Below are 22,078 nucleotides of genomic sequence, written 5' to 3'. Positions count from 1 at the left end.
CTAAACCTGGCTAAACTGAACGAGCGGAACAGCTGAACTGAACTTGCGTGGTGGGCGGAATCCGCGGAATCGGAATCGCGCGCGAAAATACACACACAGTGTTTGTTCGGCCTTTCAGCGAGTAACAGGTTATCCCTTCGCGACTTCAGCCTATAAGAAAAGTTTAAATAGGCCAGGACGAGTTGCTGCAGATGTTAAAGATGCCAGCGCAGTCGAGAGAAGCAAAAATGAAATGCACTATTCCGGAGATCTCCTGGCACAACCGGGGCCCGGTACTCAGTGTCGACATGCAGATCGGCTCCTCGAAAACGCCAAGTGGCGAGGTCTTCTGGAGGCTGGCATCTGGCGGCGCCGATTCCCACGTTCTGGTAACGATTGTTTTTGTTCTTCTGTTGCCATTGTTGTTCTTGACATTTTGTTCTATGTTACGCTCATCTTTGGGGTGGCATTTGCTTTTTGGAATTGTTCTGTTTTCTAAGTTGCCTTCATTAATTTTAAGAAGATAGATATCGCATTTCTAGCTTTTTACAAAAATATTTGTGAATGTACCTTGTTTTCAAGATCTGGCACGTCACAGTTAATGAAGCTGGCGAAGCAACAGTCTCTTGCGTAGCAGACTTGGAAAGACACCAGAGGACTGTGAATGTTGTTCGCTTTTCACCATCAGGAGAAATGCTGGCATCTGGCGATGATGGTAGGTTGAATGTAATACATTGTTTTTTTAAGTTTTTTTTTATTATCCCAACTTGATGTGAATTCTGTCTAATTTAGAATCTGCCATTATACTTTGGAAGCAAAGAGAAGGATCAGAAATTCCTCTTCTTCCTGGTGACGATATCCAAAACAAGGAGCAATGGAATTCCTGGAAGGTCCTTCGTGGTCATGTAGAAGATGTTTATGACTTGAGCTGGTCACCAGATTCAAACTGTCTAGTTTCAGGCTCTCTAGACAATTCAGTTATTCTCTGGAATGTGCATAAAGGCAAAAAGATTGCTATGCTGTCCGATTATAACAAAGGATTTCCTCAGGGAGTAACTTGGGACCCAACCAATAAATTTATAGCTACTATAAGCTCAGACAGGTTTGTGAAAGCATTTGTAATACAACAAGTTTGTAACGATTTATTTTACTAACTACTTTAAATTTTATATTCAAGGATTTGTAGATTGATTGATGTCACTGCAAAGAGAACAGTGCAGAGAGTGAGCAAATCAAAGATCCCTACTCCTGCTGGACATCCACTTGAAGGAAAAGTTGTTCGTCTTTTCTATGATGACACTTTCAAGTCCTTTTTTAGAAGATTAACATTTACTCCAGATGGCTCATTACTCATTGTCCCTTCAGGTATTATTGAGCCACAAGAATCAACTGATAAGGTTACCAATTGTACAGTTATCTTTTCAAGGCATAATTTGAAAGAGTAAGTGGTGAAATATTTAGAAAAATTTACTAAATAGAATGTGAAAAATAAATTCTTAACTTGTACTATTTTATACAGACCTGTGGCGATTCTTCCATCTTTTGATGAAGTAACAAATGCTGTCAGATGCTGTCCAGTGTACTTTAAAATTCGAGAAGATGGTCCTGCACCAATGGTGGCCTTACCCTACAGAATAGTATTTGCAGTAGCAACAGACAACTCTGTAATAATTTATGACACCCAACAAATTTCACCTGTTGCAGTTATTTCTAACATTCATTACACACGGCTTACAGATATCACTTGGTATGTCACCCAAAGTGTAATAATTCATTATTATATTTGATTTTTATTCTTATGGTCATTTTATTTATTGAAGGTCGTCGGATGGCAAAGTATTAGTTGCTTCATCATCTGATGGTTATTGTTCAATAATTCATTTTCAAGAAGGTGAACTCGGAAAAGTTTATAAAATGCCTCCTCAAAAAGTGACGAAATCAAATAACGTCAAAGAAGCGCCAACAACGCCAGCGCCTTTTATAGAACTAGATGTTAATGCCGTTGATATTGACATTTCAAAATCAAAATCAGCAGTGAAAGCCAACGAGGATAAGCAGAAAACCGAAGATATCAACAAACAGAAAACCCAGGAGAACAAAAATATTGGAGAGAATATTAACTCTGTAGAAGATAAACCAGTTCGAGTGGAAACGGAAAGTAATAGTAACACTGACCCTGACGAAACAGAAGATTTTCAATTAGTTTTAGAGGATACAGTCGTGGAAAGTGAAAAGCCTAACATCAAGGCCACACCACCCAAGACTGAAAAACCACCAGCCATTATATCATCAGCGAGAACGCCACGGAGGGTACAGTTAATAACGTTATCAAGTCCGAAACGAACGAAAGCCGATTAATCTCTTCATGTATGTACATACAATGTTATACATCTTTAGGAATAGATTATTGTGATAAAATTAGTTTACAAAATTTATAAAAACGAGCGTTTATTCTTTCGACGTATAAAATATCGTACAAAATTTATACTTGATTCTTTGAGAAAAACTTCTTTTTATCCACTGGATTAGGAATAATCTGAAATAAGAGGATAAAAAATTAACAGGGCATTTTGTAGCTATTTTTTATAACAATCAGACGAAATACTCGAAAAATGTTATGAAAAAGTCGAGTAAATCTAAATATTCTAAATCTGCCTAATAAAAGCATAAAGCTTCAACTTAGAGATAAAAAAAAAACAAGATTGTCTTACAGTATCCTGTCCCGGTTTCCAACCGGCTGGACACACTTCACCGTGCTCATCAGTATATTGGAAAGCTTGCACAAGTCTAAGAGTTTCATCGACCGATCGGCCGACTGGAAGATCGTTCATTGTTATTTGTCGCAAAATTCCTTTTCCGTCTATGATAAACAATGCGCTGCAAAAATATTTTTATATTGAACATAACACTGACTGAAAGTTGAAAATCTTTTGAATCATATCAATCGTATTTTAATGAAAAAATATCAAGTCCTTCTTGACTTGATTCGTTATAAAAAAAAATCATGACAAAAAAATGAAATGTTTTGTAATATGAGAACAGATGTATTATGCAGGTTAAATGTTTACCTATTATAGTATTTTATATAAAAATAAAAAAATGAAATAAAAATATTAAACCAACATCTACTGTTCGACTTTCTTAAAGCTGTACAAATAAGTGTGAAATTACCGCAAAGTATGACCCAAGTCATCGAGATAAACACCGTAATCTTTGGCTATTTTATGTGTGAGATCCGAGAGTAATGGAATCCTGATGTTCTCGAGGCCACCTTCTTTCCTGGGAGTATTAATCCAAGCCAGGTGAGTAAAGTGCGAATCGACGGAAGCGGCTACTACTTCGACGTTGAGTTTCCTGAACTCCTCGACGCGGTCCGAGAAGGCCAAGATCTCCGTTGGGCAGACGAACGTACTGAAACCAAAGCGATTCTCTTTTATCGTCGCAATTTAAGTGTAAATCATTAATATATGCCGTGAATGAAATAGTGTACTTACAAATCGAGGGGATAGAAGAAAAAGACTAGATATTTTCCTTTAAACTGTGTCAATTTAATCTCTTTGAATTCTCCCTTGACCACTGCTGTTCCTTCCCAATAAGGGGCTTTTTTGCCAACTAAAATATAACATATTTTATTATAAAAGTTTCCTTTTGTTTAATTAATTAAAAAGTTAAAAATTTGATTTCATTATAAAACGGTCTATTTACTTCGCGATAATCTCGGTATCGTAAAAAACACTCGGAGTATTTATACGCTTGGTATCTTCGTCGTACGTATATCCCGCAATAATTTGCATTTTTTTTTTGAATGATACGAAATGCTTATAAACTTTAACGAGAGTATATCAAATTCAAGCAATATTTTATTTCTTGACCAACTGCATCTAAGAACTTATTGTTGTATTCGTGACCCCGTCTCTTCATCGAGATCAAAAAATTATCCGTATCTTTAATCGGGTGATAAGCCACAAAAGAGCCAAAGGAAAATTAACAATTTCTAGCATTTAGTCTCCATTTTGAATCTCAAATCTCCAACGAACGCTGCACTGAGCCCCGCGCAAGTACATATTTTTCTAAAAAAGTTTCCCAAATCCAAACAATTAACAATCTGCTCGGCGTTGCAAAAGTATATACTCCCCATACCGATGCACTCGTAAAGGTATATAAACAAACAAGCGGCCCTCTCGAGACTCAGAAGTATAGCATCTGGACTCAAGGTCAATCTCTAGACTCACTGACTGCCTTGGTGGTTTGGAGCTGGTGACCCTCGTGCTTCGAGCTGCCGGGGTAGACGGTGCCTCCGGCGAATGAGTAACAGCTCTCGTCCTCGCCGAACTTGTTCGCTGCCCTGGTGGACGTCGCCAGCAGCAGCACTAGGAGTCCTAACGCTTGTGCGTACCTCATCATACGCTCTGACGATGTCTTTTATAAAGAGAGTCTCTCGTTGTGCGACGTGAGCTGAAGTGCGGTGAGGAGGAAAAAATATATGAGTACTCAACTATTGCCGCGCGCTTATCGCTGGCTGATGTAGACGTGTCTCTCTCTCTCTCTCAAGCGTAATAAAGCGAGTAATTATATGAAACCGGTGTTCCGCACCGCCTACCTGTTTTTTCGCCGCCCACAGCCGGTTGTTTACTTAGTTCGAGCCGGCGGTATGCTATTTTTCTTCTGGATGTGCGTGCGGAGGACGATGCGCCGAGGAAAGATACCGTCTAAAAGTCGAGGTTAGAAATGGCGGGAGATTTTGATTCTCGTCTGCTCACTGCTGATCGTTTTACGTTCATCGATCGCGTGTGTGCAGTTCAATATATATATAGGTAGGTATAAGTATATAGAGGTGCGAGGAAAGGCTCGTTTGTTTGTAAACACTGCGCAGAGCCGGTGTAACGGATACGTCGCTGCGGTTTAAACGGGCATGTGTATAATGAGCTGACGCTCTGTCTCTTTCTAGTGCACTTCACGCTGCGGCGACGCCTAATTGTTGAGCTGCGGGATAACGTTGCATTATTTAGGAGGTTTGCTTGGATTGCGCAATTGTTGGTGAACGCGTCGCGTTAATTTGCATGGAAATTACAACGGTTACGAGCAACTCGAATCGATGAGATGGCAAACGTGTCACATAACCTCTATATGCAACTTTTATGCAGGTAAATATGCGCTGATGCGAAGGGCAGTATTTTTGAAAATAAGTTTATTCTGCAAAGAGGGTTTTACATATATTATCAGGCATAGAATAATGTTTTCGTGTTGAGATATAAAAATAGAGTTTATACAGATATATACAGGATTGTTCGATCGCTTACACGAACATTAGAAATCGGGTAAAATTTCTAAAGTTATTTACATAATTAATTTACTTTATATAATTTAATTACATACACGATTGTCCACTATATACACGCACAGACGAGTATACAAAAAGTCCCAATTGCGTCACACATGTACATACCTATATTCGTTACTCGCGTGTAACGATTAGATCGACTATCATAATCCTCAATCTCGCCTACGTACTCCGCGCCGAGCAAACAAACAAATAAATTCGCAGATCTTGATACAATAATTACAAAATTATCGTCTACTTAAAAAACAAACGAGGAGGTTTCGTCGCCGTTCGCAGAATCATGATCGCGATCGATGTGGTCGTCCTCCTTCAGTTTTTATCTTTCTCTCTCTCTCTCTCTCTCTCTCTCTCTCTCTCTCTCTCTCGAATATAATTATGCATATAATAATCTTTGCAGTCATTACATCTTCACTTATCCGTATCGTTGGGACTGAACTCCTTGCATCTGAGAGTCGCCGCCTCGACGGCGTCGATCACGGCTCCTCGGAAGCCGTTTTTCTCCAGACTGTGGATCGCCGTTATCGTCGAGCCTGTAAGTATCGTTTGATAATTAACATAACCAAGTCCTAAAGTATTAATAAAAATAACATATACTATAACATACCGGCAGGTGATGACACGTCGTCCTTCAGGACTCCGGGATGTATGTTCGTCTCCTTGACCATCGTTCCTGCGCCCAGGACAGTCTGCGAGGCCAGTCTGTACGCCAGGTCTCTCGGGAGTCCCATCTTCACTCCGCCGTCGGCCAGAGCTTCGATCATCATGTACACCTGATAATCAATCATTCGATCGTCAGCTTATGTGTGAATATAGGCACACGATTTTCTGAAACGATCGTCAAAAGAACTCACGTAAGCCGGACCAGAAGCGGCGAGTGCCGTGATGGGGTTGATCATGCTCTCGGGCACCTCTTCGCAGAGTCCTACTGCGGAGAAGAGCTTCTTCGTGATCTCTGCGTCCTTTGAACTGGCGTGCTTGCCGCGAACGTAGACCGTCGCCCCGCAACCGGCCAGCACAGGAATGTTCGGCATCACCCTGACGATCGGCGTTCCCTCAGGTACGCTCTGTGTGAGAATCATTTAAATTACATGATTTTTGCGAAGAATTTCATAACTTTTATTTCTCGTTGCTTGTATTCACTTACGTTCTCTAAAGTTTTGAGCGATACGCCCATGGCTATGGACAGAAGAAGCGTCTTCTTCTTTTGTATGCTGTCCCTTAGTTCTGGGAGGATTTTCTTTATGATTTGCGGTTTCACCGACAGCACCAGGACATCACTGTGATTGGCTACCTCGGGGTTCGAGAAGACCGCTTTCGAGCCCATCGCCTGAAAATAGTTTGGAACCGTATATTTTGCGTTCACATCTCCACTAACAGCATAATCGATAATCATAATCGACCCCTATAAGAAAGGCCACACCGCCACTGTATACTTATAATCTCGGCGTCGTATCGGATAAGCTTTATTTCGATAACAAGCCGTATTATACCGACGATAAGCCTCGAGAGATTATCGGTGGAAAATTTCCAGTCTCGTGCGACAGTAAACCCGATGACCGAGAAAATTCTCCCGAGTCCCGTGCGACAAACAAATTCGCGTGTTTTTCGCGCCGATAGCGATCGCCGATCGAGATCGCGTATATTGGCTACATCTTCTTCGATCGTCGAGCGCGATATTGCCGGGACTGTGTGGAGGATTATTCGATATCTTTATATTTTTTGCATTATGTGGACATCAGCTGCTCGTGTCGCCGCGAGTTATCGGTGTGCAGGCCCTCGAAAAACACCTACACTGTTGGGAAAGTTTTTTGACTTGTCAATCGGCTTAGAGATTAGGGTGATTGTATCTGTTCGTTGCGTGTCTTTCCGCTTTGTCTCTGAGCTTGTCGAAACTTCCCAAAAGAGATTGCCGCGCGTTAGTCATTAGCTCTATACACGTCAATGCGTTAGATCAATTGTATTGTATTATGGCTCTTTTCTATCTAATTACCTCGAATTCTTGGATACTGGTCTTGTCCGTTGGCAGACAGCTGGCGAGCATCATTTCGCCCTTCGTCAGACCTGAAATAAATTTGCATTGAATATTCGGCGAATCGATATCCCTCCGCTCATAGCAAAATGAAATGTGTGTATCAATTCACGGGCAATAATGTACAAGTGTCATCCACTCACTCGTCGTCGTAAATCGATCGAGTTTACTGATTCAAACGCCTTAACGCCGCTACTTATCAGTCGAGAGACTTCGCTCGTGTGTAAATAAAAAAAGGAGCGAGCCACGCGAGATATATAATAGACGACTCGTAAAGTCGAGCGCGGTTAGTTACCTGCTTTGATGAAGCCTTTCGCCAGAGCCTGGGCCATCTTGCCGCCGCCTACGAAGCCGATTTTCATCATTTTCATGGCTCTTGTGATTCCTCTCTTCTGCGAATATCAACCAGTTTTCGCTTATCTACGCCAGCGGTGAAGTTTCTAAAAGTGTTGTTCCTAAAAATTTTGTCGTGAAATTGTAAATTCTTGCACGCGCGATGTAGTGCCTGAATGACGTGAAAGTGTCGTTTTGAAAACAGTGACATTCGATCATCGATCGCGGACCGAGCTGCAGTCGAGAGAAAAGCTCCCGTGGAAAGTTTCCCGCCTATATATCGAACGACCGAGAGGTCGTGTATATTCCTGACGTCACGATCTTATACAGTGCAGCCGTTGGAAATTCACAAAAACGTCGATAGTTTCGTCAGCCTGCCATATAATGCACTTCCGATTAAACAAAGAAGTTGTGAATGAAAAAGTGCGCATAACGCGGAGTATCGTTGCGGAGCAGACCATTGTTCCAAGTTTTGACAATAAAGCGATGTACGAGCTCGGCTGGCAACGTATAACACGCGCAATGGCAAAAAGTGCACGCGTGTACGATACAATGTGGAAAATCTCTTATCTATGTTTGCGAGTAAATAAATGGTGTTTTGCAAGCATTGAGAGTATTGCGAAATTGCGATAACGCAAGACCGAAAGGGTGTTACGCGCAGATTATATATTATTTTGTTTGATTATAACTTAGGGATTGTTGGGAAACTGTTTAATCCAGAAAGTATTGCGTGTGCTCACGAATAATGGAGGAAGCTAATATAATTTTAAAATTTGCAAAATATGCATCGGTGAAAACTGCGCAGAATGACAACGAAATTGAAAAAAAATCTCTATATTTATCTTCGGAAACACTTACGAAGCCAAGCAACAACGGTTCACTGTACACCGGAACTAAATATCTAGAGTTCAGTCGCGATCGAACAATGCGTTCGGCCGCGATGCAGATAGTAGACTGAAGTCCGGACTGGGTATGCGGCGAATACTTATAATAAAGTTTCGGATAGACGCCGCGTAAGTAGGCGCGCATTCTCCACTCTCTTCGGTTCGAATGCCCAAAAATCGCGCTTCTTATCTGATGTCTATCTCCGAATGGCGAGCTTTAGTGGCTGTAGTGACTTACGAGGTGTATTGGGATGAAGGGAGGTGTTACAAGAATGGTACAAAAGTATATACAACCATGAAAATTCTTTATCGTCCGCATTTCGCGGAAGACACGTTTCTGGTAACATAAGATAATGAATTTCCATTTGTCTATACATGACGTGCCTTATCGTGTTATATCTACCGAACGATTATTGAATTGTCTGGTCAGGTTTTAGATGTTCGATTGAGGAATGCATATATTTATGAAGTCACCAGTCCAAAGGCCGGATTAGTACAGACGAATGTTTATCGAGCACGTGACGTATACTTATCCACACTGTAATGTATTTCTGCGATGTTCTTGAGCTTTGTGACAACGATGTCAACAATATTTTTGCATATGGCTAGGAATAGACAAGGTTCAAAGTTCGATAAAGAATCTTTTTTTTTTCGCTCGAAGAAGGCTATAAGCACGCTTGTAACAAATAAGCAGTGGAGGCCAAGTGTCCATCTTTCAAAGATAGAAATGGATTTCAAGCTTCCAAGACCTCTTGTGTATAATTTTACATGCGGGTTATCACGCGACGATGACCCGAGCGGATTCGAGAAGACACACTATAACATTGTTTATGAGATACCGACTGTCATATTTTTTTTTTTCCTACTCCTTATACATATGTGAATATAATTACTTCTCCTCCGCAATGCTCTAAGAAAACGTGTAGCAATACAGCTATTTTTTTGTTAAATCTGTTTTTTAAACGAAATTAGCGAAGAATATGCTGGTAATAAAAATTTAGAATTTTTAACAAATTTCATATAGACAATTATACTTGAAAGCATATGATAACTAAAAACCTGTAAAAACTGATAAGCCTTATCTGATGGATGAAAATTTCTCGTCAGCTGTTTTTGTGCTATTAAAGGTACTTTACGGCTTGTATTGTTATCTTGTCAATTAGCTGCAAGTTTGAATGACGGAAAAATGGTCAAGATTACGGTGGTAAACAAGATCATATAATGGAAAATTTTTTAATGGATACAAGAAGATAACTATCCGTTTATTATAAAAACCTTAAATCTATACGATCGAGGGCATTACATTTGCATGATTCACGCATTTACGATTTCGTCTTTGTAATAATAACTATAGGGAGGGATATAGCAGTCTTTAATTCTAATGTATAATTTTTTTTTTTTAATATTAACTATTACGTACAAAAATAGCTTTTCTATATTCGCATACAACTTTGGATAAAATCACGTTAAACAAGGCATAGCTTCAGAGAACGTTCAAGATTGAACTAACTGTCACCATATACTATAATGCTTACTAGATCGAATGAATATCATAAAATTATTTAAGTAATAGTTTATATCTACCAACTATACCGACGTAAGCAATGATATTTGTTATAAAGAAAGCGATCGATTACAAGATCGAAGTAACCGGCTTTTCAAACATTACAAAAATCGATCCTAAAGTACATTACAATAAACGCGTAGTCGATTATCGGCCAATCAGCGACTCTCTGATCTTCTGATCGATCCACTTTCTGTAATGTGCAATTCTGACGTAAACACCCGGCTTGTTGACTCTTCCGCAGTGCTGTCCCCAGCTGGTCAATCCGTAAAGCGTGAATGCGCCTGAAACGAATCATTAGATCATTAGGCTCGCTGATTCATCGAACTGTGTCTAATCGTTGCGCTAAAATAAGAAGACAGTCTTAGTTACCATTGTGCTGGCAAGCTAACGGTCCGCCTGAGTCACCGTCGCAAGTGTCAGGTCCACCGTCCAGGTGTCCCGCGCAGATCATGCCGTCGGTGATCGACGACTGGCCGTAAACGTAGTCTGCCTTACAGACCGACTGGTCGAGTAGTGGTACCCAGCCGAACCTCAGTTTCCGCGAGTGAGCTGTAAAATTATAAGTTTTTTTAAAATGTTCTTGCTTCTTATGGATTTTTATTAAAAGAAAATTGCACGTACTGGACGATCCAGCTTCGACGCTGCCAAAACCGCTGATCGTACAGTTGAGACCGGCTGGATACTCGATGTTCTCGTAGGGCAGGCAGATCGGCATGACGTTTCTTCCCAGAGGTATGCCCCTACCTTTGAGCAGCACCACGGCGATGTCGTTGTTGAGACGATGGCCCTTGCGGAAGTCCTCGTGGATGTAGTAGTCCTCGATGTTGGCTTCGGCTTCCGTGCCCTCGTCGACCTTTTGCCAAATTTTGTTTATCGATGATTTAAGTAAACTTTATTGTTCAATAACGAAAGATCAAGGGAAGACTACGCCGATTACGTGATAAAAATAAGATTGCCGATGCACATTCTTACGTAAACCGAAGAATTATCGTCTGCGGGAGACGTGCTGTATCGCGTTACTTTCTGCTGCATTAATTAGGCTCGGCTGTTAATGTTCTAAACGGTATCAATTAGAAATGAATGACAGCTTATTTATACGTGATCACGTACGATTTACGGTTTTATTTAAACACACGAATTTATATACGAACAACGTATTATCAGCAGGATTTGCTCATTTTTTCCAAAACGTCCTTCAGAGCGTCGTCCTTGTAATAGCTCTTATCGCAGCCTTTCATCGAGTTCTTGCAATCCGAATCATCCGATCCACTGCTGTAATCGTCGCAGCTCTAAAATTTAAACAATATATCCATCCATTATAATAATACAGTATACTCCAGGTTAAAGCGACTCATCTCTCGATAAACATCCAATGATTGAGACAAGGAAGATTTTAACTGCTCGATTGGATACCGATCTCTAAAGCTAAAGTATTTTTCGATCACTTTCTCACAGTGTAATCTGCTCGTCGGGGATTAATACTCACGTTACACTTGTCTTTATTGACGCTACTCGGCCAGTCGCAGACGCTGTTCTTCGGATTGAATACTGTTCCCGGAGCACATTGCTGCAGATGTGCCGTGCCCTTCCAGCAGTTGATGAAGAACTTGTTGTCCGGTTTGTAGGGATACTGACCAGTTGCGTAGCTATTAGGACACTTTACTTGGGACTTCGAACTAGTGTACGACGAGGATGGATAGTTACTCTTGTAACTCGAAGACTGATAGCTGTTTTTTTTTCCGAGTAATACCCGCCGTGGCTGTAGGTGGAGTCTGGTTTCTTTTAGCGATAAAAAGGAAGTGTATTTATTTACTCTTTTATATAAATATTAGAAAAGTTGTATTCTCATGTAAATAGACTCACCTTGTGGCCGTAATCATAGCTGTACGCAGTAAGAGTAACCACCGCACAGTTTGTAAAAATGATAAAAATATTAGCTTTACTTACTTTGCAAAAAATTCGCACACTATAGGTTCCACTGCTATTGCCAAAGAGTGTCTAATGGCTCGTTCCGCCTCGAGGTATATTTAAAATTCAAACAAAGTACACCGGTTATCTATGCGGCCAGAGCATTTTCTTCTTAATCTTCTTTTACAGCACCTCGTAAAATTCTGCTTTCGGACAGCAGACCAATGTCGCTTTTGTGCTTTTCCGTCAAGCCCCGGAACACGTAGTAAGTAGTCTTCCCCCGAGCATTGTTGAATAAAAATTTAACAAACTTTACCTCCGTGTTGTAATCTCCGGCGCGTACAAAGTACGTCCCCTTGTTGTATCCCTCGAGGCAGTGGGCAGCGGTGAGAACGTGAAGCGGCGACAGAACGACGGCTCCGCACCAGTGGCTTGATTTACTGTGTCCCCTCACTCGTATACTCGCCTTAATAGGTGCATCGACACAATTTTTTCGGGGTTTACATTTTATCATATTAGGTGTGTGTAGACAACTTTTAAAGAACTACTGATAGAACTACAAGAAGAATAGGAATCGGACTCATACGTGCGCTTCATCGCGTCTGCGCAGTCCTTATATCTACTTTCTATATACGCAACGAGAAAAGCTCCAAGTAGTATAATACAGTAGGTGCAGCGAGTCTCAGGGTGCAATGAGAGACAAGAAGAGAAAAGGGAGCGTATACGAAATACCTGCCAGGGATAGGATCCGCGCGGCGCGACGGAGCTTCGCACGACCCTCTCGAAGATGAGCTCGTCGTCCTCGGCAAAGTCCTCGAGTCGTTTGCCGCATTCGGTTGGCAGGAGATCGTCGATGTTCAGCTCCGTGGCGATTCTTGCCTCTCGGTCCTCGGCTCCGCCGCTGCCGCTCTGCTCGGTACACACACAGAAACACACAGGGCTCACTATATACCGTATATTATATAACTATTTTCTTTTGCACGAGTACGGGTTGTTTCGCAGCTCGTTTTTCATCGTCAAAAAAAGATAAAAAGAAAACTTGCGACGATTCTTATAAATTATACAACTTTATTACACTACATTCATGTATGCACATGTACATTACATTTATGGCACTCTTGAGTATTTTGCAATGTGCATTTTATACGCCATATACTTAAAAACTATTCTTTTGCAAGCGCGCGTGCCTCGCTCGAATTACCTCGTATTCGGCCGGTACGGGCCCAGCGCTGCAGATCACCCCGGCGTCCTCCGCGTGGTCGCAGTTGTGCCTGCCCCAGTGGTCGTGCTCGCACTTGTACAGCTGGGTCTCGTTGCCGAAGCAGAATACCTGCGCGGGATTTCGTTGCGATTAATAAAAAACGTCAATTGCGAGTTATAAGGGGATCGGGGGGGGGGAGGGGGGGGGAGAATATCTTCATACCTCGTCCAGCCAAATGGGACCAGTGCCAGGTCCGAAGTAGCCGTCCTTCTTCACCATAGCCGGTCCCCCGTATCCCAGAGAGCGACAGATGACCTTTGCCGTGGCGTTGGAGAAGTCGTCGTCGCAGACGGTACCCCAGATTCCGTGATGACGGATCTCGACTCTGCCCTGCATGGGACTGCTGCCGTTTGCCAGACGCAGTTCGAATGGAGCCTGCATAGACGCGTCGATTCGTTATTTAAAAATTGACTGTGATAAATATTCGATGATCGGACTTACATCGCAGTGGGCCGAGCTTTCGTCGGATCCGTCGGGGCAGTCCGACACCTCGTCGCAGATGAACGGCGTAGGGATGCACATGGGCGAGTTGTCGCACTTCCAGTGGCCCTCCTGACAGGTGTCCACGTCGGTTTTGCAAACGACGCCCACCGCTTCTTCCGGCTCGCAATTGTGCTTGCCCCATCTGAATGGCGATTGTTTCGCGATGTTATAGAGGATGAAATCAATTTTAAAAAACCTCGACAGCTTACCCTTCGAAATCGCATTCTCTGATGCTGCTCTCGTTTCCCCTACACTTGAGCTGATCGACTATGAAAAGATCCGGTGGATTTAGATTTCCGTAGAATCCACCAGGTCGTACCTCCAAAGCTCCAAGGCTGAATCCCAGCTCGCGACAAACGACGTTGGCGTCGATCATGTCGAAGCCGTCGTCGCAGACCTGTCCCCATTTTCCGAAAACTGCGCAACGCGCATACGTATATAAGCAAACGGAGCAAAGCGGAGCAATATTGACCGATTGACGACGATTCAGTCATTTTGTATACTCACTCTTGACTTCGATCCTGCCCTCGTGACTCGAATTCGCTCCCCCCAGTCTGATCCCGTAGTCAAGGTTCTCCGCGGTGCAGATCTTCTCGTCGGAACGATCCAAGCAGTCGTTCTTGCCGTCGCAGACCTTCGTCTGATTGATGCACTTCTGGTTCGCGCAGACGAACATGTCCTCGCAGTCCAAGGTGTGGTCGCGCATCTCGTAGTAGTCGTGTTCACCGCTTGATACCAAAGCTCCCGTCATGCCGATGTTGCTGTCCGACAGGTAGCACACGTTGCCGTCGGCCCTGTAACGCAGGAGAACAATCATCTTATGTTTGCTCTCCTCAACCATTTCGAAAACTTCTGGCGTATACAATCACGTACTGGTGGGTGAAAGAGCGGCAGGTAAAGTCCGCCTCTTTGCATCGTAAGGCGCAGGTCTTGGCCGGTGTGTTGAGCCACTTCTCGACCTCGTATCCGTCGAGCCTGTGCTTGGCGTACTTCTTGAAGAAGTTTATGTGAGAGGAACACTTGCGCTCGTCGGCTCCGTTGGTGCAGTCCTCCTGGCCGTCGCAGACCCAAGGCGAGGGGATGCACTCGCCGGGTGAGCACTCGAAGTGCTTCGGCTTGCAGCTGCCGGTCAGGTGTGCTTTTTTCGAAACTGTAACGTGTGATTCGCATCACGATTAGCTCAGTGAATCGGAGCTATAAATATGCAGGTGCTGTACACTCACGTATCTTGCCGCAGTAGGGTATGTCGCAGTACTCGTACTCGCCCCGAGGGCCGGTGAAGCACCAGGGTCTTGATTCTTTGTTGGGGTTTGGATTCCGGCAGAAGTTGTGGGATTGCAGTTTTTCGCGGGCTTCCTTGCTCGTGATCTGAATGACGAATGCGTTTGGTCAAAATTCTGCGAGAACAGTTTTGCAAATACACACATACCTTGTTCATCAGAGAACGAGATACTTGAGGGTCGGACCAGGAGAGGCAGTCCCGTCCCGACGCAGCGACACTCGCATTGCCGAAGTACTGGTTACCGTTTCCGTAAACGCAGCCTGCAAGCAACGTTATTTTTAATATATACAAGCCTCAAAGGAGGCAGTTTATAATGAAGAAGTTATATCGCCAGTACCGATCTCTTCGAAAGCTCGCTCGCAGATGAAGGCTCGACCCTTGTTCGAACTGGCGCAGTCCTCGACGTCCCAGAAGAAGTGGTCGGTCTTGCAGTGGTTCTCCTGGCGATCGTGGCAGGGGAACTTTCTCGTCAGGATTATGCAAACCGGACGAGTACCGGCGAACGGCGCTGTCTTTCTGTCACCCTCCCATCCTGGCCACCATTTGCTGAATCTATGCATAATCGAATCGTTCTGTGTAGTAATAGGTGTGTCCCAAAAGAAAATCACCGCTGAGATAAGACAAAGATTTAACACTCACTTGAACTTGGCAACGCTCGAGTCCTCCCACATCCAGATGGTCTTATTCAACGTGGTGAATCCCATACCAGCTGTCATGACCGAGTCTACGTGAGGTTGGCTCTGCATAAGCATCTCCGAGATGAAATCGTGCTCCGCCTGATCGACCACGTCGATCAGCCTCGAGCCTCTGCGTTGACAGTAATCGTGGGCCTCGGCGTGGTTCAGAGCCTGGGTAGCCTCGGCGAAGTGATAGCACTGGCCGTCGTGAGCCAACTCGTCCTTGCGACAGTGAGCCACGCGGTGGGGCAGACAGCGCACCGCGATCGCGTCCTTTGCGACTCGACACTCCGGTTTGTGAGTGAACTTGCAGTTCTGGAACTTGGTCTCGTTGCCTTGGCAGGTGACGCTGTTCGCGGCGATCCACTTTGGAACCAGGGTAGTTCTCGAGCGGCCTTGGTACGCCATTGCTGCGCCCCTGGAGCGGTAGAGATTGTTAAAATCGATTCAAAAATTAAACGCTGTCGCATCCTGTCCTTCTTACCTTCTGTAGCCAAGCTGTTTGCAGACGACGTGAGCCTCCTTCAGGGTCCAGCCGTCGGGTGTGTCGCAAACCACGCCCCAGCCAGGTCTGTTACCCTGAACCTCCACGAATCCCTCGGATGGATCGGGACCACCTCGCAGACGGATCGCCTGTAAATAATGCCTGTAATAAATGCGAATAGGACATTTATTCGTGAGCAAAAGTCAATTTACCTGTCCCGATAGGGGAGTAAGTACTCCTGGCTTGTGGGATCCGCTGATCAACGATGACGATTTCACTTGAGGCGGAGCGTAAGCAGCCGGGAACGGCGGTTCCTCTAAACAAATCACTGCCATGTATAATGCATATAGCTTTACGTAAAACTAGTTTCAAGCAGTAAAAACGTATGAAATAAGGGAATAAACGAGTGCGAGCAAAAGTCGATGCATGAAGTAAGAGAATCTCTCAATTGTGCAAAGAAGCCTTAAAAATTGAAAGCCGCAGCGCAAAGCCTGAATCTTACCTCCGTAAGACAAACTTCGCGAAATTATACCCTGAACCAACAAACAAAGTTTAAACGAGAAAAAAATCGAGTCGATCGGGCATATCTGAAAAATTTACCGTCCAAGAAAGGCGCGATCTCGACATCCTCTAGAAAGTTCTTCCTCTTGTTGTTGTTGTTGTTACTACCGATTCTCATGACTACCGATTTTTCCTCCCTTGGATTAGCCTTCGCTTTATTCGGAAATACGAGCTGAGGTTTCCAAGGTTTCGTTCCGTCCGATGTCTCCACCTCTACGGTGAAATCTTCGGTGTCAGCTGAATCTTCGTCCACGTCTTTTTCCGTAGGCGCGAATTTTCTTTCGTAGCTGTCTCCTCTGGGCGAACTTGGTTTTTCTGAGGGTAATGGTAAAGAAGAGTTCCAGTCTTCCTCGAGCTCGATCGAAACTGTCGGTAGATCTGGTTCGAGAGGCGAGCGATTGTAAATGAATTCTTTGTTTCTTTCCTGAGAATCTAGAGACTCTGGATCGTTGACTTTTGGACGTATTGGTTTCGGTTCCTCCACTTGCATGCTCGTAATCTAAAAGCATCGTTAAAAATAATAATATCATCGCTATGACACACTAAATCGAAATTCAATCAACGCGTACCATAGTTATATTCATCTGGCTGGGAAATACCACTTCGGGCTTCCAAGTGGTAGGTCTCAGTGGCGATGGCACGGCCATCACGTGGTGGAATTCACTCGGAAAGAAATTATCCTGTTTTGGCGCTCGAGGCGTCTCCTGCTGCGAGGGTACTCCAGCGTGTTGCTCCCTCATTCTCGAGTGACCCTGAATAATCACTGGACTCGGATGACCTTGTGTGCCGTTGATCCTTGGATTAGCGTAAATTAATACCGGAGGCACGCTTTTCGTATTTTCGTGAGGTGGGAGCAAAACTAAAATAATATTCGATGATAAATGGTTTTTATTTACTTTGATGATAAATGTTGATCGTCAAATTACCTGGAGACGGCGTACTGACAGGTGCCCACTGTCCGTTATGCGAATCCTGAATGTTGGGATTCGAAGGTCTCTCGTATGGTTTGTCATTAGTGGTCAATACGTTGGCACCTATGCATTTAATATAATCCATAGAGAAAAATGTTCGACGTACACCCTTTTTTCACACAACGGCATTCCCACCTTTTCTTATACTTCATCAATCTAAGGAGAACCCAACGGCATTCAGGATTTTTACTGTTGCATCCGAGGTTATTTATACATTTTCAACGCCCCTAAGTATACTTTAAGAAAGAGAGAGATTTGAAACCTCTCCCATTGGCACATGCAAGACACTTCTTTCAGCGGCGACGCATAAAAGCTACGAGCCTGTCACGATGCAAAAAGCAGTGCAATTCCCTTCATGCATCATTTTTTTAAATCGGTAAAAATTTATTACGTTTATAAAACAAGACACTATAAGTCAAAATAATGATCAACAACTACCATGCGCGTACCTTCGCTGATGACGGGGTGTCCTCGACCTGGAATGCTTGGCCTGTTTTCAAAGCCAGGACCCATGCCTCGCCAGGTGCTCGGTTGTAAGGTGCCGCCGGGCTTTGGCTGAGATGACTCGGACGTACTCCACTTGTTACCCGTTCCAGAGTTGGTCGGCCACCTGTCGTGGGTTCGGCTGTAGTTGCGTCTGTCGTTGGGTATTCGCATGACCCAGGGCTTCTCGGTTTGAGCGCCTGGTCGAGGACTGCCACCGGGAACGGCCCAGGCTTGTCCTTGATTCTGACCGGGATGTTCTTCTTCGCTTGAAGATTCTGGATCTGATGGCTGACTTTTGGCTGGTTTTGGTTGATTTTTATTGGAGCCTTGAGGATTGTAAGGGTAGGCGTGACCGTTGATAGGGTGGCTTGGCTGGGCTGTTGAAAAATTTTGAATATTTTTTTGTAGTCTTCTTTAAATTTTGCTATCATTATTATAAGCTCGAAGTCTTACTTGGATGCTGCAGATTTGGATCAGGGTATGATCCGCGAACGTCAAGTTTGTAGGGATAGGTAGTCGTTTGATATTGTCCGTGATGAGGAACCTGATGTCCGAAATTGGAGTCACCACTTCCAGAATGGTGACCGTGATGATCGTGATGCTGACTAGCAGGATTCAAGGAAGATCCTTGATATTGCGAGTCATAATAAGACTGATCAGTTCCTTCCCGATGCCATTGGTTTGAGCTTGATGTTCCGTAGTTGCTCTGGTGATTGTAACCGTGTTGACTACCAGATTCAACGTAGCCCTGTTGATTCGTTGACGAGCCAGCAAAGTGTCCTTGATGACCGTAACCTTGGGTATTGCCTTGTCCAGCGAACTGTCCGTGATGGCCTACCGATCCGCCGTGCTGTCCTTGATGGCCCTGTGTGGTTGATGATCCACCGTAATGTCCTTGATGCCCATAGCCTTGACTGTTGACCGATCCTTGATGACCGTAACCTTGATTAGTCGTTGCACTGCCTTGATGATTCACCGTGACGCCAGAGATACCTTGTTGATTGTGTCCTTGCGCATTCCAGTTTTGATTGTGAGTGGTATGCGAAGGGTAAGTGCTCAAACCCGGCTGCTCGTAACTCGGGGAATTGTTCGCCGACTGTTGAGCTGGATTTTTTTCTGTTACGCAACAATAGTGTAGCTTAACAAACGTCATTCTTCCTATGAGAATTCGAGCAAAAAACGAAAGCAAAACTCACTAGCACCACATCCGGGAACGTTGTAGGGCCAATCGCACACCGTCGTCAAGGGATTGAAGACCGTTCCAGGTCCACAGTCCATCACGTACGTGGCTCCATTGGCGCACTGCAGGAACTTCGCGCAGGTCTCTGGGTGAGGTAGAAGTCCGCTGAACTCAGCCGGGCACTCTACTTTCTTTGCCGTTCGTACGGAACCGTGACTCGTCGGCTTAACCGAAGTGTGCAAGCTGCTGGATCCAGCGTAATCGTGATCGATTGGCGGTTGCTGTGTACCGGAATATTCGCCGTCGTCGTCCACTGCTGCAGCGTCTACAATTGACATTCAATTCAAGTGTTTGAAATATACGATGCAATGGAATTCATGAAATTTAAGGAACAGACCTTCGCAGCCCGGGACGTTGCGCGGGTGGTCGCAAACGGTCGTCATAGGGTTGAACACGCTTCCGGGACCACAGCTCATAACGTAAGTTTGGCCGTTCGCGCACTGGAGGAACTTGGCGCAATCCGATGGATGATCCAGCAGACCGTTCATATTTGGTGGACACGATGGCTCCTATATATTACGATAATTCCCCGTTCAAAATTCGTACATCAAACACTTGGATTCTTACGTATTCAAACGACTCCTCACCAGCTGTCCTTGAGCCTCGTATCTGGCACTGTGGCCTCCATTAAGCAGCGGTTCCCTCACTCCCGCCGATTCGTCCAGATGATCGACATCGACTCCCGGGAAATCGGCGATCTCGCCGCCGTAGCACTTGACCTTGTCGGGGAAATCGCACTCGAGACTGTCCGGACTGAAGAGCGTGCCCGGAGCACAAGGCTGGACGAAAGCTCGACCGTTCCAGCAGGTCACGTAGAACTTGCAATCAGGCGGGTAGACGAAGATACCGGTCGCGTCGGCACTCGGACATTGGACGCCACGGGCCACGTCGTACTTCGCTACCATGTCCGAGTGGTCAGCTGGGCTTTTCGGCAGCTTCTCTTTCCGAGGTTTCTGTGTATAAGAGTATTCGATTACAATACAATCGGTAAAACGAAAACACCTTGAAATCGCATACAGTGGATTTGCACACAATATATAATTGCAAGCGAATCGAACGTTCAATTACGATGAGCAATATGATACGCACCGTGCTTTCACTGGATATGCCCTCGTACCACTCGTCGTCCTCTTTATCATCGTAGCCTTGGCTGAACTCGTTGTGTCCGTGATGCAACGACGTCCACTTGACGTCGGGATTTCCGACTGGGATCGACGGATTCTGACGATGAAACTCGTAGCCGTGGCCGCCGTTGGTGTACTGAGCTAAACTACCCTGTTGACTAGCGGATTGTTGATACGGCGATCGATTCAGCTGCTCCTTTTGTTTCTGCCAGGCAGACCAGTTGACGACTCTTTTGCCGAGCTTGCGCTCCTCATCGTTCTCGGCTTCTATCAGATGCTGAGAGCGAATTATGGGCGATAAATTTTAATCAAAAGTATAGCGTAATTGAGAAATTTTGCCCGCGAGATAAACCCATCGTGAGCTGATTTACGGTTAATAATTTACTCGGAAGATGAAATATTACGAAAACGTCGCTCGAGCTAACAAAGGAAAAAACTGCGGCGCTATATCTCACGCGGCTGCACTCGAGCGCAATTATTTGTTTACTATTTCTGAAAGAATTATCGATGAGTACACATCGTCGTCTTGGGGCCACGAGCGAGTGACTCATGGAAATTATGAACTTCCTCGTCGGTCTTTTTTTTTTTTTTTTTTTTTTCATTCGACTATAATAACACCGAATTTATGGCAATTTTTTTTTCAATAATCCCGCGCGCGCTACGGGAAGCGCTCCTTTGTATCTGGCGATCGATCTATTACTCAGAGTTTTGAATAATTTTTGTTTAACGAAAGGATTATTCACGCTCGGTATTATACTGTACCAAATGTTTTCACGAGGATGACTTACCTCTGCTGGAAAATCTTTCTCCGCTTCTGGCAGCGATTTCGGAGCCTCGATTTTATCGGCATCGAGACAGTGAACCAACGCGCAAGTGCTCAGCAGCAGCAGCAGCAGCGCTGCTAAGAAAAGCTCGCGGCTTTTCGCTGCCATTTCCGCACTTATCAGTAAAAAATCGGCTCTTCGATCGTCTCGCGTGCGCTAATTCATTGGTCCGGTGTTGAATTTCTATCTTGATTACTCGACTTTTTTCTATCACCAAACGTTCGCTTATCTCTCAAATCCGCAGAAAACCATCAGCGAGTGCGCCTCGCACGCACTTAAAATCCCACACGAAGCGTTTAACTCGAACGTCGCGAATCAACTAGCTCTCCCACGCGCGCTCTAATCTCTTGCATACGCAGGAAAAATCGGCTGGAAAAAAGTGGCCGGTGCTGCAGCGTGTGGCTTTTCCCCGGACCGACTGACTGAATTTCTCCGAGCGCGCAGAGTCTGTCCCTCGCATAAGCGAGCTGGCGTCTCGGGGCTACTCGGAAAAGAAAAAAGGTTATCGCTGCGGGTCGCCATCTCTCTCTCTCTCTCTCTCTCTCTCGAGCGCGCGAGCGCCGACAATGAGACCAAGTGCGACGCATCTGCTGCCGTTCTGGATGTGTGTCTGGTTGATGTCTATCTCTCTCTCTCTTTCTCGC

The 22,078-nt window shown here is 44.5% G+C and overlaps 4 protein-coding genes across 8 annotated transcripts; 1 reads left to right on the top strand and 3 right to left on the bottom strand.

The window, feature by feature from the left end:
* The first annotated feature begins 81 nt into the window (after positions 1–81).
* On the top strand, positions 82–3,101 carry LOC100120651 (chromatin assembly factor 1 subunit B). The gene is made up of 6 exons (XM_001604217.6): positions 82–368; positions 562–694; positions 772–1,081; positions 1,157–1,420; positions 1,499–1,726; positions 1,800–3,101. The coding sequence occupies exons 1-6, from the start codon at positions 192–194 to the stop codon at positions 2,335–2,337; spliced, it is 1,650 nt and encodes a 549-aa protein (XP_001604267.2). The 5' UTR covers positions 82–191; the 3' UTR covers positions 2,338–3,101.
* On the bottom strand, positions 2,411–4,894 carry LOC100115664 (peroxiredoxin-2). 2 transcript variants are annotated; one of them, XM_001606593.6, is made up of 6 exons: positions 4,580–4,894; positions 4,212–4,434; positions 3,474–3,591; positions 3,151–3,390; positions 2,691–2,856; positions 2,411–2,515 (listed from the first exon to the last, which is right to left on the bottom strand). In XM_001606593.6, exons 2-6 carry the CDS (start codon positions 4,381–4,383, stop codon positions 2,462–2,464), a joined length of 750 nt encoding a protein of 249 aa, XP_001606643.2. In that variant the 5' UTR covers positions 4,384–4,434; positions 4,580–4,894; the 3' UTR covers positions 2,411–2,461. The 2 variants fall into 2 exon arrangements, with proteins under 2 accessions (XP_001606643.2, XP_031783438.1); XM_031927578.2 differs by having other exon boundaries at positions 2,411–2,856.
* Positions 4,895–5,150: 256 nt separating this feature from the next.
* Positions 5,151–8,732, bottom strand: LOC100115621 (pyrroline-5-carboxylate reductase 2). Of its 2 annotated transcripts, none has more exons than XM_001606633.6 (7): positions 8,541–8,732; positions 7,645–7,804; positions 7,311–7,381; positions 6,465–6,647; positions 6,172–6,384; positions 5,925–6,090; positions 5,151–5,850 (listed from the first exon to the last, which is right to left on the bottom strand). In XM_001606633.6, the coding sequence occupies exons 2-7, from the start codon at positions 7,718–7,720 to the stop codon at positions 5,729–5,731; spliced, it is 831 nt and encodes a 276-aa protein (XP_001606683.2). In that variant the 5' UTR covers positions 7,721–7,804; positions 8,541–8,732; the 3' UTR covers positions 5,151–5,728. The 2 variants fall into 2 exon arrangements, with proteins under 2 accessions (XP_001606683.2, XP_031783437.1); XM_031927577.2 differs by having other exon boundaries at positions 7,645–7,789; positions 8,541–8,709.
* Positions 8,733–8,854: 122 nt separating this feature from the next.
* Positions 8,855–21,929, bottom strand: LOC100120629. Of its 3 annotated transcripts, none has more exons than XM_031927576.2 (27): positions 21,399–21,929; positions 20,576–20,887; positions 20,074–20,439; positions 19,824–19,995; positions 19,443–19,751; positions 18,700–19,362; positions 18,210–18,623; positions 17,716–17,823; positions 17,359–17,648; positions 16,829–17,288; positions 16,441–16,556; positions 16,229–16,377; positions 15,707–16,162; positions 15,405–15,619; positions 15,215–15,327; positions 15,009–15,153; positions 14,659–14,935; positions 14,293–14,579; positions 13,995–14,202; positions 13,744–13,927; positions 13,465–13,677; positions 13,243–13,371; positions 12,774–12,950; positions 12,358–12,507; positions 10,755–10,986; positions 10,503–10,682; positions 8,855–10,414 (listed from the first exon to the last, which is right to left on the bottom strand). In XM_031927576.2, the coding sequence occupies exons 1-27, from the start codon at positions 21,540–21,542 to the stop codon at positions 10,278–10,280; spliced, it is 6,606 nt and encodes a 2,201-aa protein (XP_031783436.1). In that variant the 5' UTR covers positions 21,543–21,929; the 3' UTR covers positions 8,855–10,277. The 3 variants fall into 3 exon arrangements, with proteins under 3 accessions (XP_031783436.1, XP_016839535.1, XP_001604250.2); XM_001604200.6 differs by having other exon boundaries at positions 9,796–10,414; positions 16,441–16,544; XM_016984046.3 differs by lacking the exons at positions 16,829–17,288; positions 17,359–17,648; positions 17,716–17,823 and having other exon boundaries at positions 16,441–16,544.
* Positions 21,930–22,078: the final 149 nt, after the last annotated feature.

Source organism: Nasonia vitripennis, chromosome 3, assembly GCF_009193385.2.
Source record: "Nasonia vitripennis strain AsymCx chromosome 3, Nvit_psr_1.1, whole genome shotgun sequence".
Lineage (NCBI taxonomy): Eukaryota > Metazoa > Arthropoda > Insecta > Hymenoptera > Pteromalidae > Nasonia > Nasonia vitripennis.
The sequence above is the reverse complement of the archived record's forward strand: the minus strand, read 5'-3'. Positions and strand labels throughout refer to the sequence as shown.

Coding starts and splice junctions, on each gene's coding strand:
- LOC100120629 (XM_031927576.2), bottom strand. CDS start 21,542: ATGGCAGCGAAAAGCCGCGAGCTTTTCTTAGCAGCGCTGCTGCTGCTG. Junction 17,649..17,715: donor TGTCAGTACGCCGTCTCCAG/GTAATTTGACGA, acceptor ATATTATTTTAG/TTTTGCTCCCACCTCACGAA. Junction 15,328..15,404: donor GCGAGCTTTCGAAGAGATCG/GTACTGGCGATA, acceptor CGTTGCTTGCAG/GCTGCGTTTACGGAAACGGT.
- LOC100115664 (XM_031927578.2), bottom strand. CDS start 4,383: ATGATGAGGTACGCACAAGCGTTAGGACTCCTAGTGCTGCTGCTGGCG. Junction 3,592..4,211: donor CCAAACCACCAAGGCAGTCA/GTGAGTCTAGAG, acceptor GTTATATTTTAG/TTGGCAAAAAAGCCCCTTAT. Junction 2,857..3,150: donor GACTTGGGTCATACTTTGCG/GTAATTTCACAC, acceptor ATATTTTTGCAG/CGCATTGTTTATCATAGACG.
- LOC100120651 (XM_001604217.6), top strand. CDS start 192: ATGTTAAAGATGCCAGCGCAGTCGAGAGAAGCAAAAATGAAATGCACT. Junction 1,082..1,156: donor GCTACTATAAGCTCAGACAG/GTTTGTGAAAGC, acceptor TTTATATTCAAG/GATTTGTAGATTGATTGATG. Junction 1,727..1,799: donor CGGCTTACAGATATCACTTG/GTATGTCACCCA, acceptor TATTTATTGAAG/GTCGTCGGATGGCAAAGTAT.
- LOC100115621 (XM_001606633.6), bottom strand. CDS start 7,720: ATGAAAATGATGAAAATCGGCTTCGTAGGCGGCGGCAAGATGGCCCAG. Junction 7,382..7,644: donor GAAAGGCTTCATCAAAGCAG/GTAACTAACCGC, acceptor AATTTATTTCAG/GTCTGACGAAGGGCGAAATG. Junction 6,091..6,171: donor CCGCTTCTGGTCCGGCTTAC/GTGAGTTCTTTT, acceptor ATTGATTATCAG/GTGTACATGATGATCGAAGC.